The sequence below is a fragment of the Megalops cyprinoides genome, chromosome 7 (genome assembly GCF_013368585.1).
Source record: "Megalops cyprinoides isolate fMegCyp1 chromosome 7, fMegCyp1.pri, whole genome shotgun sequence".
Taxonomy (NCBI): Eukaryota; Metazoa; Chordata; class Actinopteri; order Elopiformes; family Megalopidae; genus Megalops; species Megalops cyprinoides.
The window spans coordinates 13,305,107-13,317,748 of record NC_050589.1 but is presented as its reverse complement, the minus strand read 5'-3'; the positions used below and the strand labels follow the sequence as shown (position 1 = coordinate 13,317,748).

At 42.4% G+C, this 12,642-nt stretch overlaps 1 protein-coding gene across 1 annotated transcript; it reads right to left on the bottom strand.

Annotated features, from left to right (window-relative positions):
• Positions 1-3,159: 3,159 nt before the first annotated feature.
• lamtor5 (late endosomal/lysosomal adaptor, MAPK and MTOR activator 5) lies at positions 3,160-6,442 on the bottom strand. Its single transcript, XM_036533900.1, has 4 exons — positions 6,314-6,442; positions 5,932-5,993; positions 5,382-5,499; positions 3,160-4,373 (listed from the first exon to the last, which is right to left on the bottom strand). Exons 1-4 carry the CDS (start codon positions 6,346-6,348, stop codon positions 4,313-4,315), a joined length of 276 nt encoding a protein of 91 aa, XP_036389793.1. The 5' UTR covers positions 6,349-6,442; the 3' UTR covers positions 3,160-4,312.
• Positions 6,443-12,642: the final 6,200 nt, after the last annotated feature.

Here is a 12,642-nt window from a genome sequence, read left to right as displayed (position 1 = left end):
ACTTGTCCATAAAGATCGCCTGGAGAGAAGCGTGGTTAAATTGTTCTCATTTTAGACAATTTTTCTTCTAACTCGGTTTCCCACCCTGCGAGAATTCAGTAGTTTCTATCTACCATGTCAGCGACACCATGCACGAATACTCGTAGGGTCGAGAGCAACCTCGGGCACCCTTCACAAGGGCAGCCACGTGATGACGAAACGTATCAACTTCTCAATGAAGAAAAACTGCGAATCTGCATTTCGAATACAGTTATGGAAAACGCGTGTATTTCTCCTGTATTTACTTGCTAGGAGACGAGTTCAGAAGACTATGGTATAACATAAGGTCTTGTCTCATGCGATCTTACATCTTTGCCAATCGACACATTTCCCGTGAGATAGCGTTAGATGTAATATATTGTTGGAGTTTAACCTCAGATCTTTCACAAGATTGGAGTAGCAGGTATTCCATCCGAAAGTTGGGGGTTTGTACCTATACAGTACCGAGAGTTAGGTTTTGGGGTTTTAACACAAAACGAGGCAATATACTGTAAATCGTCGTGGAATATATTTTGATTGTCATTGATTGTCAAAGTTAAATAAATTAGGGGAAGCTGTTATCAAGATGAAAGAAGCGACTTTTGTGGGCCATATTCCAATGTAAACGGTAGCCTACTCATTAGATTAAAAAAAGGGGGGGGGGGGGGGCTGTGTTTAGAACGATATAGAACACAATAAACCAACAAGAACATCTGTAGTATTAAAGTATCGAAAAGTACAGGATTCCTCAAAAATTGCTGACGCGCACGTTTTACTCTATCTCGCGGTTAAATCAGGTCGATGCATGTATATTTTATTGCTCCGCCGCGTCATGTTTATCCACAGAGTTGTCCACGTGATGTACCCTTAATATAACTACAGCTTTTATTTCTGCATTACCGCAAATGGTTTGTGAAAATTTGAAGATTCGTTCGTTTTGCTCAACACTTTTCATCGAAAAGTGTTTGCCCAACGGACTCCATAGTTGAAGGTGTTTATTGTTAAAGCTCTTGTAGAAACATTTTAGGAGTCTCACTCTTTCCGTTTCCCTGCAGTCTTTTTTAAAATGCCTCATCTTATTCTGTATGTAGATCAGATGTGACAGTGTAACATAATAGTCGTAGCATTGGCTTCGATAAATCAACAGTATCTTAAATCATGCTAATGTATTTTACTCATGATTCTTGACAGAATAAACAGCAGTATGTCTTAACGTCTTGATGTCGTCAATGTAATTGTGGCCAGTTGTGGGCATCACAAATGATTTTCTGAATGACTTCGCTTGGCATACGGTCCAGAGCAAACGGCAGAGTGACATTAGCCATATTAAACTGCAGCTATGACTGTGAAAAGGAGAAAATAATGGATCCTTGACACGCAAGAGGTCGGCTTAATAATCGCAATTCGAGTAAAACTTTATCCAAAACGCTTGTCCTAAACGTGCTCGCGGGAGTGAGCTCTGTGCCACGCGGGAGTGGCATGACAGAGAGTTCAGCGGCGCGTGCCACTGCTGTGAATGATTGTCTGTCTCAGAATTTATTGGCTTCTTGCTAACCGGCATCAAAAGGTGTTTCACCTGAGTGTGGGCTGGCAGCCATGACAGGTTTTTGTCTTTTTGACTCTTGTTGCCTCTTTACTCTTACTGAAAAGGAACGAAAAAAGTAGTTGAGCCAATAGAAATAATATAATGGAGATTATTTTTATTTGCAGATCTAATGTCGCAACAAATAAAACAGCACATTGTACCCCAGTGACTTTGTCACATTTCAAAAGCTCCTGTGAATGATTTCAGCAAGCTTTACATCATTCACATTTAATCATTTCCTCAGCGAGAAGTATAAGTCAGGGTGACACACATAGCTCACATTTTTTTACATATTATCTGTTTACACAGCTGATTATTGACTGAAGCAGTTCAGGTTGAATACTTCGGCCAAGGGTTCCAGTGCAATGCCACATGTTCACCTTGTTAACCACTGAAGCTCCCGCCCATCTCTATAAACAAGGCTGACTCTGGGTCCTGGGAGGAAAATCATGCAGGTTTTGCCTGCAATGCCAGATGATCTGGAACACTTTGCAACTTAGATAACCAGCTTTTACTCTGGAGCAGTTCGGTAGCATCAGATGCCACTTCAGCCGTTATTTGTACAAGGAGTACTCAGATACTGCGCTCTTCAGATTTTCTGTCCTCTACTGTTGAAATGGTGAAACTGTAGCTGATTAAGTGCATATTAGCCTCTCAAGAAAGCACAGCAGGGAGCAGAGGTTGAAGATCTGTGGGGAGGGCTTCACAGATATATAGAGACAGGTGAAGGGATGCGAATGCTTTTCACCTGTAAGGCAGAAAATCACAGGCATGGTCTGAACCTAAGGTGTGAAACCTAGTTATTGGGGGCCATGCTTAAAAATGTATATTCCAAACATATTCTTGTGCTCATTTTAGATTTTGCTCACTTACTATTTTGTCCAGTTGTTGACATAGCTTGATTTTTGTTGTTACATGTTTTTACACGATTGATTCAATTTGAAACCAGTAAATCTGCTCTAGTCTGATGATGTTTTTCCATGTAATGTAGGGCCTGGTTACTGTGGCACTGGTTATGGAGCAGGGTGTGTAACCTAAACATTCCAACACACCTACTGTGTGAAAGCTACATAAAGAACACACTACCCACTTGCTTTGAAACTCTGGCAACTTTGAATAAATTTGATGCATTCCTAATTATTTGATGTATCTTCTGAGGTAGTATTTACATACTACATTTCAAGTACAAAACTTTTTTTGGTTGTCACATTGTGACTGAAAGGCATTGTGCATTGTGACTGAAAAGACCTCAAACACTTTAAATATTATTTCTGATGTGCATATGCAACTCACATGAGATACACTAAAGGTACAAATTAAAACAAAAAACACCTTCATGCATGCAGGCCTGTAGGAACAATTTAACAACAATGGCTTAAACAGTTTCTGAACAGGTCTGGTCTTTGAATATCAATAATGTTTTCTTTCCTTTTCTGAAACAAACACAACTCTTACATGTATTATGGTTGTATGACCCAGAACTAAGGTACTAAGTTTTCCTGTAAATATGGCCTGTGATTAAAATGCCTGGGAGGCAGGTTTTAATGCAAAGGAACCATTTTATTACATTTGGCAGTAATCCAATGAAGCTTAAGAGAACACGATGATACCAGTCTGTACGGTAGGAAAATTAGCCAAGAGAGCCAGCTGCAAAACCTTTATACTCATCAGATGTAGGGAGGGGGAAATTTTTCTATAATAATCCATGATATCCTAGAATTTTTTTCTTGTAAATGTATATTTTGAAAAAGATAAACATACTAAAACATACAAAAACCTCTCTAAGACTGCTGGGAAAATCGCTACTCAGATGGCTGACAGCTCTTTAGTCATCACCACAGTTTTACAAAACCTGTTTGTACAGAGGAAAAAAAATCTGAATTTCATCTCATGATTTTAATACACCTCACATAGTTTTAAGTCTATGTCTCTAACAGCCCTGATCTTTTCCCACATCTTCATGAAACCATTTTAAATAACCACATCGGAAAAGCACTTAACATGCTCCTGATACCAAGGTTTACTTTTATCGTGTATATAATGCATGGTTTCCTCCAATGTATGTGCTCCACATCTAGAAACACCTGTATTTTCCATTTACCATTTTATAATTGGGCTTACCGTGGATGAACCATAACTGTTTGCATACAGATTATTATGCATGAAGTCAGATAAACACTCAGTCTAAACACTAACCTTCTTGGTAGTCTTTAATAAAAGTCACACCACACAAAAGCAAATGATGTTATTAAGCTCTGTGAAAGAAAGATTCTGCAAAAGCATTCATTCATTCTGTGACCAAAGACTGTTTTTACAGCATTCACATTCACACACCATGAGTATTGACAGGAAAAAGAGTGACAGCCCTACTACGGGTTCTCTTGGCTGGCACAAGCAAAGTCTACAGAAAAGAAGAAAGGGACATTTTTAAATACATGATCTGAAAATCACCAGCCTGTGGCTGGACAGTCTCTTTCAGGCCAATCCCACCATGACCACAAGGCCTTTAGAACAAGAGCAGGAAAAAAACTGATACATCTCTACTGCTCAAAGATGTGACTTTAAAAAGGTTTCATATGGGTATAAAACAGCACAAATCATCATCTTATGACCTTTATACATGAATGTCTGATATGTCATCTGGCTCCTTGGTCAATGTATATTCTAATCAAAGACACACAGCAAACTCTTCCTCTCTGCGTGGCTGCATCAGGAGGCCATCTTGTGCACAGCTACTGTGATGGTTCCATGCGTTCTGATCAGGATGTTGCTGCAGAGAGAGAAAATACTTTAAACACTATACCAGATGTGGAGCACAATCACAGCAAAATACAACAGAAATCACTAAAATGCCTCAAAATGTCCCAAAATCTTCCAAATGACTTCTTAACTTGCTGAAGCAGTAAGAAGTAGTGCACTATGCAGTGAGAAAGTTTCATGAGAAATTGCTCATTTTGAACGGTCACTCAGCCATCCCTGACCCTTTTCCACAAAAAAAAAAAAAAATCTTTCAAGACTGAAATTTTTCAGTTAGGCCAGAAGTTAGGCCTCTTCTCTCCATGAGAGATGCAGCAAAGCTCATTCAAGCAGTCATTACCACTTGGTCATCCCATTCTAACCACTACATTCTCTCCCTCTCTCCCCTCCCATCTGAGCAACAAGTGCCTCTACAGCACCGCTGGCAGCCCTGTTGACCAACCACAATGAATACGATGCCTGGACCATTACTGCACCATCCACCCTTAGGAGGGTCCCCATTCATAACCTCCCGCTTATACCCATGTCATCCTTTCTATTATTATTTTCCAGGAGTCTCTTGACCATCTTTTCACAGGGTCAGGGAATACTTTTCCACTCCCCCCCCCCGTTAACATGGGTTCTGTTTTTTTTTTTTTTAATTTTCTCTGGAAAATGCACTAAGTACACTGCTATGTGACAATCCTGATTGTAAAAATGTGTTTTAACAAATAAACTTGATTGGCTGATTGACTGACTATGGTTCACATTATTTATGTGTCGTCTTCATTTACTTGTACTGCCTCCATCTTACCTGCATGTCCTTTTAAGGGTGAATAAAGGATTGACCCATACCCCTAGGCATTGACCAAGTACTTTGGCTAAGGGTACAACAGCAACCTTTCAGTTACCTGTCCTGACTGACAACAGGCCACAAAGCTGCCCTTTAAAATGAGTACTTGGAAAAACAAGTAATGTCGTATGTAAAATGATTCTGAATAATGCATTTATTTTCCCATGATGCCCTGTGTCATGGTCTCACCCCGAGTCAGACTCCAGGCACACAGTAGGAGCATCCGTGGGGTCTCTGGTCAGCGAGGCTGCTTGTCTGGCCAGGACAGACACCACTCCCCCATGCTCATCAGATAGAGAACCTCGACCTGGAAACAGGAAAAGGCGGCATGTTTACCAGCTCCAGCACAGTCAAAATGTAAAACCCGCGTAATTATCGAACAGTAAATGATAGTCTGATTTATACAAACACGAGGGAGAGGGCGCTTATTTACGTGGTATTTTGAAGACAGCGGAAAATTTTCACCATGCTTTAAATGGCAATCAGTTATCCCACAATTTTTTTCGTATTATTCTTGGCGATGACCTGATCCAGCATTTTCTACTTTCATGAAGATTCTAAACAGGTTTACATGGATAAAAATCAATTAAAACTACACTGGTTTAATAATGACGAGCTATTTCAGCAATAAAAGAGAACTCGATTTAACAAGACAGGAAGAGGGCACGACAAGGCCGCATTAACCCAACGTAAAGGTTGGTTTGTAGGTACACATGTCATGGATCGTTACTTTACTTACAGCCTAAATTGTGACCTTGTGAATCCGTGCAGAGAACACCAACGATGGCAGGATTCTTCATACTGCCCGAGGACGGAAAATGACAATATTTGAAAGACGCTATTTGATGTTCGCTAGCTACACGTAAACACGTAAACTTCATTCAACAACAACATAGTAAAACAGTGACGCGCAACTTACTGTTGTTAACTTGACAGACTTAACTGGTGAAACTAATTAGCTCGTGACAGTTTAGCTTCCTTGATTTATTCGTATGACTCTCTTCAGAAATGGCTATGAAAATGCAGCGCTTTCCATAAGCTAAACAGCTAACTAGCCAGCTAATGAAGCAGCGAATAACAACACAGCTGAACTTCATAGATAGGTTTTATCAAAAACTTACGTGTCGTCCAAGTGCTGTTCTAGTGTTGCCTCCATTGTAAGCTTACTTTACAGTGTGCTTAAAAGGTACTACGATAAACGTTTACGCAAAGCGCTGTATTCATTCGCTTTATTTCCTCCTTTGCAGTCAGCTGACAGTTCCACACATGATACAATTTTCTACGGAAGCCTATAGAAGACAAACCTGTTTGGGGGGGGGGGGGGGGGGGCATTAACGTCCCTGACGCCTGACGTTATGAAAATAAGTAAATAATTTCTCAATCTGATGCACGTAAATGCGGAAAATGCCACAGAATTTGATTTACACGCCCATGTAGGTGCGCTCGAAGTATTTCCGTTTTTCTGAAGGCAGTGAGATGGTTTAAATTGATAACCCAGACTGTAAATTCAGTGTCACATGAAATACAGTTAAACGGATTCCACATACATTTAGGAAGTTGAATCATAGATGCTTTCGACACAGAGGAGGAACACAGTTTGGTGTGTAGACGTGTAGACGTGTGTTTAGACGTTAAGACGAGCAAGAAAATGCCCGGATTGCTAAGTTACAGTAATCAGTTATCATTGACTTTACGTGGTGTATTGGTACGCGATGAATCAAATCAGACAAATGAGAAATTGCAGGTATGTGCTGGAAACGATTTTGTCACGATTTAATTATTTTTTTTATAGAGCACGTTTAGGATTTAAATGTTATTTATGACTATTCCAACAGCAATGCAAACAGAACACACACCTGATATAAACGTAAATAATTACGTTCATTGGAAATGAAGTTAATTGGAGGAAATGTTTAAAATAGAACATTATATTTATATTGTTCTTCAGATGCATATAAATAAAGATAACAAGAGGGTCCCGATAAATAATACATTTTATTTCTTCAATGCATATCCATGTCTGTCCATTATGCATTAAGGCCTTTTCATTAAGTAATAAATGGCAAGGTGTCCACCTCCGTGTTAGCTGTGCACTGTAGCACCTAAGTGTTGCACCTGAACAAGCTGTGAACTGATCTCAGATATTTTGGCTATTTACAATGCATTGTCAAGCTCCACGTTATGTGAGAAAATCGTCATATTCATTTAAATGCAAGGCCATGGAAGCAATTAATTGATTATTCTGAAGTGCCTTAATTAACAGTGAGATTAAACCTGATGCCGAAAAACTTCAGTTATGCAAGAGTGGTCGCCAGGACTGAGGCATAAATGTCCCCAGGACATTGCCATAAACCCCGCTGAGGTTACTTTATTTAGTCCAGAATTCTAACCAGTTGTATGGCAGTGCCATGTCCTTTTCTGGATGTAAACCATGATAAATAAACATTGCCATAGGTTCAGGACCAAACCTGTTCATATTTTCCACCATTTTCATACATTAGTAACTTAATCCTCTGGGAAAAGAAATAACAGTAAGCAAAGAGATGTAGTCAATACATGCTCTCCCACCCACCCACTCGATGCACGTATACCCCTGTATTTCATGTGACACAAAGATCCAGACTCTAAAAATTAGACTGAACTAGCTGGAGATCCCTTATATTTAAAAGACTCAAGAATCTGTAAGCCTCCAAGACAGCCTTGATATGATAAACCTTACATTTTCACAAGTTAATGCAGTTCAGTAAGAGATTTATTGATCAGCGTGTCCTGACATGATCTGGCACATGAACACTGACAGAGAACAGGTTGCTTTCATCACCCGGTTTAGCCCTGTTTCATTTATTAAGTATGTGAAATATCTCTGCCTGTTCACAGGCAGCTGTTGGACATTGGCCATATCCAAGAAATAATCAGGAACCTTCCTCAGCCTTCAAACTGCTGTCTCATCCAAGGGCCTTGTAGGGGTTCACATCCAGAAGATTGATCCTCGCAGACGCCAGAAGAAGATCCCCAAGAGCATCACAAAGGCAAGTGTCAATACATAAAGCCAGAAGAGAACCAAGTGGCAGTGTGACATCCAAGACACCAGGGGGCACTGTTCAGACATGACACACCTACAGCCACAAGGAGAGATGGTCACCTACATGCATAGGCCAGGAGATTTAAAAAAACACAAGGAGGCAAAGTGTGTGAATAACATACAGTTCACTCGTGGGTTCCTTACGGACGGTCAGCTCATGCTCCATCTCAGACACTTCATCTGTGGTCATCTCCCTCCCTCCTCTGCCCCTCCCTCTCCTCAGCCGCAAGGGGTCCTGCAGTGGACTGAAGAAAAGGTGAATTTACAGACAGTTATTCAGCCTGAGCCAACCAAAGGCGCACACACACGCACGTGCACACATATACACACATGCACCCTTGTGCACACACACACTGTTCAGTTCTTGTACAAATCAGCAAGTCAGAAAGTCTTCCACATCTCACACAAACTGTCAGTGTAAATATATTGCAAAACCCTCGCTGAAAGTGATACAAACACACAGCTGTACTAAGGTGAACATACTCTAAGATACAGAAAAAATAAAGTCTCCAGTTGAGCCATAAATAAAAGCAAGTTCATCCTTTACTTTTATCCAATGACCAAATGTAAATGAAACCTCTCTTTAGCACGATATTTCAGAGTAAGAGCATAGTGACACCACTTGAGCCGTCAGCTTGGCCAGAATGATCAGCTAGCACAACCTGTGTGGGCACAGTGGGTCATTCTCTTCTGGGGCACATGCAGGGGTTCCTGTTTTGGGGAGAGGGCGGGGCTCAGGTGCTGCCTGGGGCAGGCCACTCCCTGATAAGTCCTGTCCTTGGTCCACATGTGGCCTAAAGAGAGACACACATTTGAATGAATCAGAAAAACTCCCATGTTTTTCATCTCTGTTTAGTTGCTCAGATGCTTCACCTTAAGTTAGTGTTAACTAGCAGAGCAGAGGAACCTCCGTGTATTCTGATTTTAATTCAGTTCGGGTATTTATGCGTTTCGTAGATGGGCCAGGTTACTTTTCAAATATTACTGATCTGCTTTTGATATCAGCAAGTAAAGTCCCGCACTGTAAAATGAACACACTTTGGTGTGTCAAATTTATTTTGTTTAATTTGTGCTTCTTAAGTCAATAGTGTCAATTAGTCAATTATTTAAAAAATTAAATTTAAACTTATTTTACGAAGAAATGGACATTTTTATGATGGGTGTTTTAGGAGTGGACCATGCTTTAGAGTTCAGTTTGAAAAGTAACTGCCATACTGGGTGCCATACTAGCTGCCATGCTAACTGTGCTCCATTTGGAAGGTGTAACAGCAGCGCTGCTCTCTGGGTACCTCTCACAGAGCTGCTCGCTGGCTTTGGCCTGCTGGTTGCTACTCTCCTTGCTGTCTTTGGTGCCCTCCAAATTCCTTGACTCTGTGCCCTGGGGCTGTAGGAGAAGGATCATAAGACAGTGCCATGTTTGACAATGACAGCTGGGCATTACCACACTGTGTGTCAGTAAAGGCCAGTCAGAAACTGTAGCCTTCGGTTAAAATGCCTGATGGGGCAGGTGAAGATACACATGGGCCCTGCCCACCCTGACCACCTACAGATCTTGGCCTGAGCAGTCTTCCTTTGTGTGTGTGTGTATGTGTGTATGTGTGTATGTGTGTGTGTGTGTGTGTGTGCACCTGCGTGCATGTGTGTGTGTAAAAAGACTTGTTTCATGCATTTCCATTCAAGGTGATAGTGTCCTGTGCTGTCAGAGCTGTAGCATTATTGTAGCCATTCCCACCTTGGCCTGTTTCGCAATCAGCGCGACACTGATCCTGCGACGTGTGGCCTGCTGAGAGAGAGACGGAGAGCAGGAAGAGGTGAGAGGACACATATTTTCATATTTACGTAGTCATCTGTTTTTGGGGGCAGGGGTGATAGCAGCAGGTGCAGAAGGCAGATGCACAATATTATGCTCAAAAACTGGTCCTCCTCTAGGTTATTGCAATTACTGTACCACACAACACTCTGCTATCACACAGAACTACATTTTATTATAAAGAGGTATGTAGTCACCTGCTGTGAGGATTTGGCCTGCTTCTGTCTCATCTCACCTTCATCTGCAATGAGAGATTTTTCAAACTTCATGAAAACCTTCATAAAAAAGACAATTTCCAAAACGGTGTCACATGGTAACAAAAAGAGAGGAATCTTTGTTTTTAGCTGCAGAATTTACATTATATTCATTTAAATTATATTCAATTAATTCGCTAGGCATTAGTAATGGAGCCGAGTCCTCCACACCACCAGGTGGCAGGGCATGCCTCTTGGATCACTGAGCTGCCGGTTGCGGCTACTCCTCTGGAGCAGCTTCCTGGTCTCCTCCAGCTCCGCTCGGTCTCTGGCATGACGTCGTTTCAGGTTCTCCACATGGGCCACCATCAGATCCACTGCGCGACTCATCCGAGCTTCCTGAAACAATGAAACTCAAAAATTCTATTTTTGTAAAATAGATACCTTTCTATTCCATATGCCATACAGGGAAAAGTACTCTAATGCTAGAATAATGGTACAGACAATAACATATGTTCCCAAACTAATATATAGCATTGTTAACCGTAGTTAACAGACGATGGCATTATAGGCCTGTCTCTGTAGTGGCTCTTTATGGTGCTTCACTGCGTCCTGCTTACCTGATGCACGGCGCCCAGCACTTCCGCTGTGCTGGCAATCCGTTCCACGGTGCCTCCCAGAATGCTCAGACAGAGCTCCAGCCTTTGCATGATCTTACTGCGCTTGCTGTCCAGACACAGCGCCTTCAGGGACTAGAGTTAGACACACACAGCATCTTCAGGGACTAGAGTTATACATGCACAGTGCCTTCAGGGGCTAGAGTTAGACACACACAGCGTCTTCAGGGACTAGAGTTATACATGCACAGTGCCTTCAGGGGCTAGAGTTAGACACACACAGCGTCTTCAGGGTTGAGAGTTAGACACACACAACACCTTCAAGGACTGGAGCTTGACAGACAGTCAGACAGCACACACATGGGGGCTGAGACACAGACTCACAGGTCAGCAAAGTGTGAGCACTATGTCACACCCACAGGTTGTGTGAGGATCCAGGGGCCTGCAGGACTTGTGTCTTCCCTTCCGTGTTTAACTCTTGCCACCCCACACCCCCTACACACCTGCAGGATTTCTCTGCCACGCTCCAGCTCCAGGTGGATGTTTTCCTCGGCCAGGTTGCGGGCGTGCTCCTCGGCCTGCAGGCGTTTCTTCAGGGTGTACTGGTCACAGCGGAAGGCCAGAGTCAGCTGGGAGAAGGCAAGCTGTAAGGGAAAGCAGCGCCGTGAGAAGCCACATCCTAAAGAGGGATACCTGATCCAGCAGGTCCAGCAATGCATCAAATCAGTGAAGAAGAGAGACTCACCTCTACCTCATCTTCTGTCATCTCCACACTGAGAGAGAGAGAGAAAGAGAGATAAGACAGAGTCAAAGACAGGAGTCACAGCACAAACTCCATCCCTCAGCAGTGGTGGTGTCTCTGCTGTAAACCGTACAGAGCCCCACCTGTTCAGGCCTAGCCTCTCCAGGATGGACATCTCATCCCAGGATGCTGCCATCAAGTCCTCTTGGCTGGACTCTGTGGAAGAGAAGCCATTGCTTAGGACCTCAAGGCCTCCAGGATTCTGCTGGTTTCTCTATGGTGTGCATGACACAATGTACCTTGCTCACTGTCCTCCTCACTGTCACCCACTTTTGTGACATATTCACTGGGGTTCTGCCCCACTTCAGAGTCCTGAAAGAAACATGCATATGCCGCTCAAGATGGCGACATGTCAAGTTTCCTTGCAAGTATCCCTTTTAACATACGATAAGATAAGATAAGAAATACTTTGGTAATCCCAAGGGAAATTTGAGAAGGTTTGAGAAGGTACTGTAGTCTACCAGGAGACTGCAATTAGACTGATGTTGAAATCTGATACAATGGTACTGAGGAAGATTCAGGCAATTAATCAAAGTAAAGACAAAAAAGTATTTATTAAGTAAGCCTTTCTGACATGTATTAATAAGATAATTTTCTGAAGGATGGCCATACGTGGTGTGTTAGCATAAAGGTGGCTGTAACTCACCTGGGCACTCATAGCAGACCTGGGCAGCTCCTGGAATGAGAAGGTACTCCAGCCACAACCTGGCGGGCACAAGCACACGTTTGGTATGAGTGTTCCTACAGCGACTTGGTGCTCACAGGTGCTCCCGTCCCAGGCTCTGCTCAAAGTGAATGAGGTCGGACTGTACCTGGTACAGCTGTGACAGTGTGGCTCCCCTGTGGCTCCTCGCTGCAGAATAAATCAACAGAACCACTTACTGCACACTCATTCAGAGGCCCATTTCACAAACTGGATGCAGAATATTTTTATTGCTTTGAGGA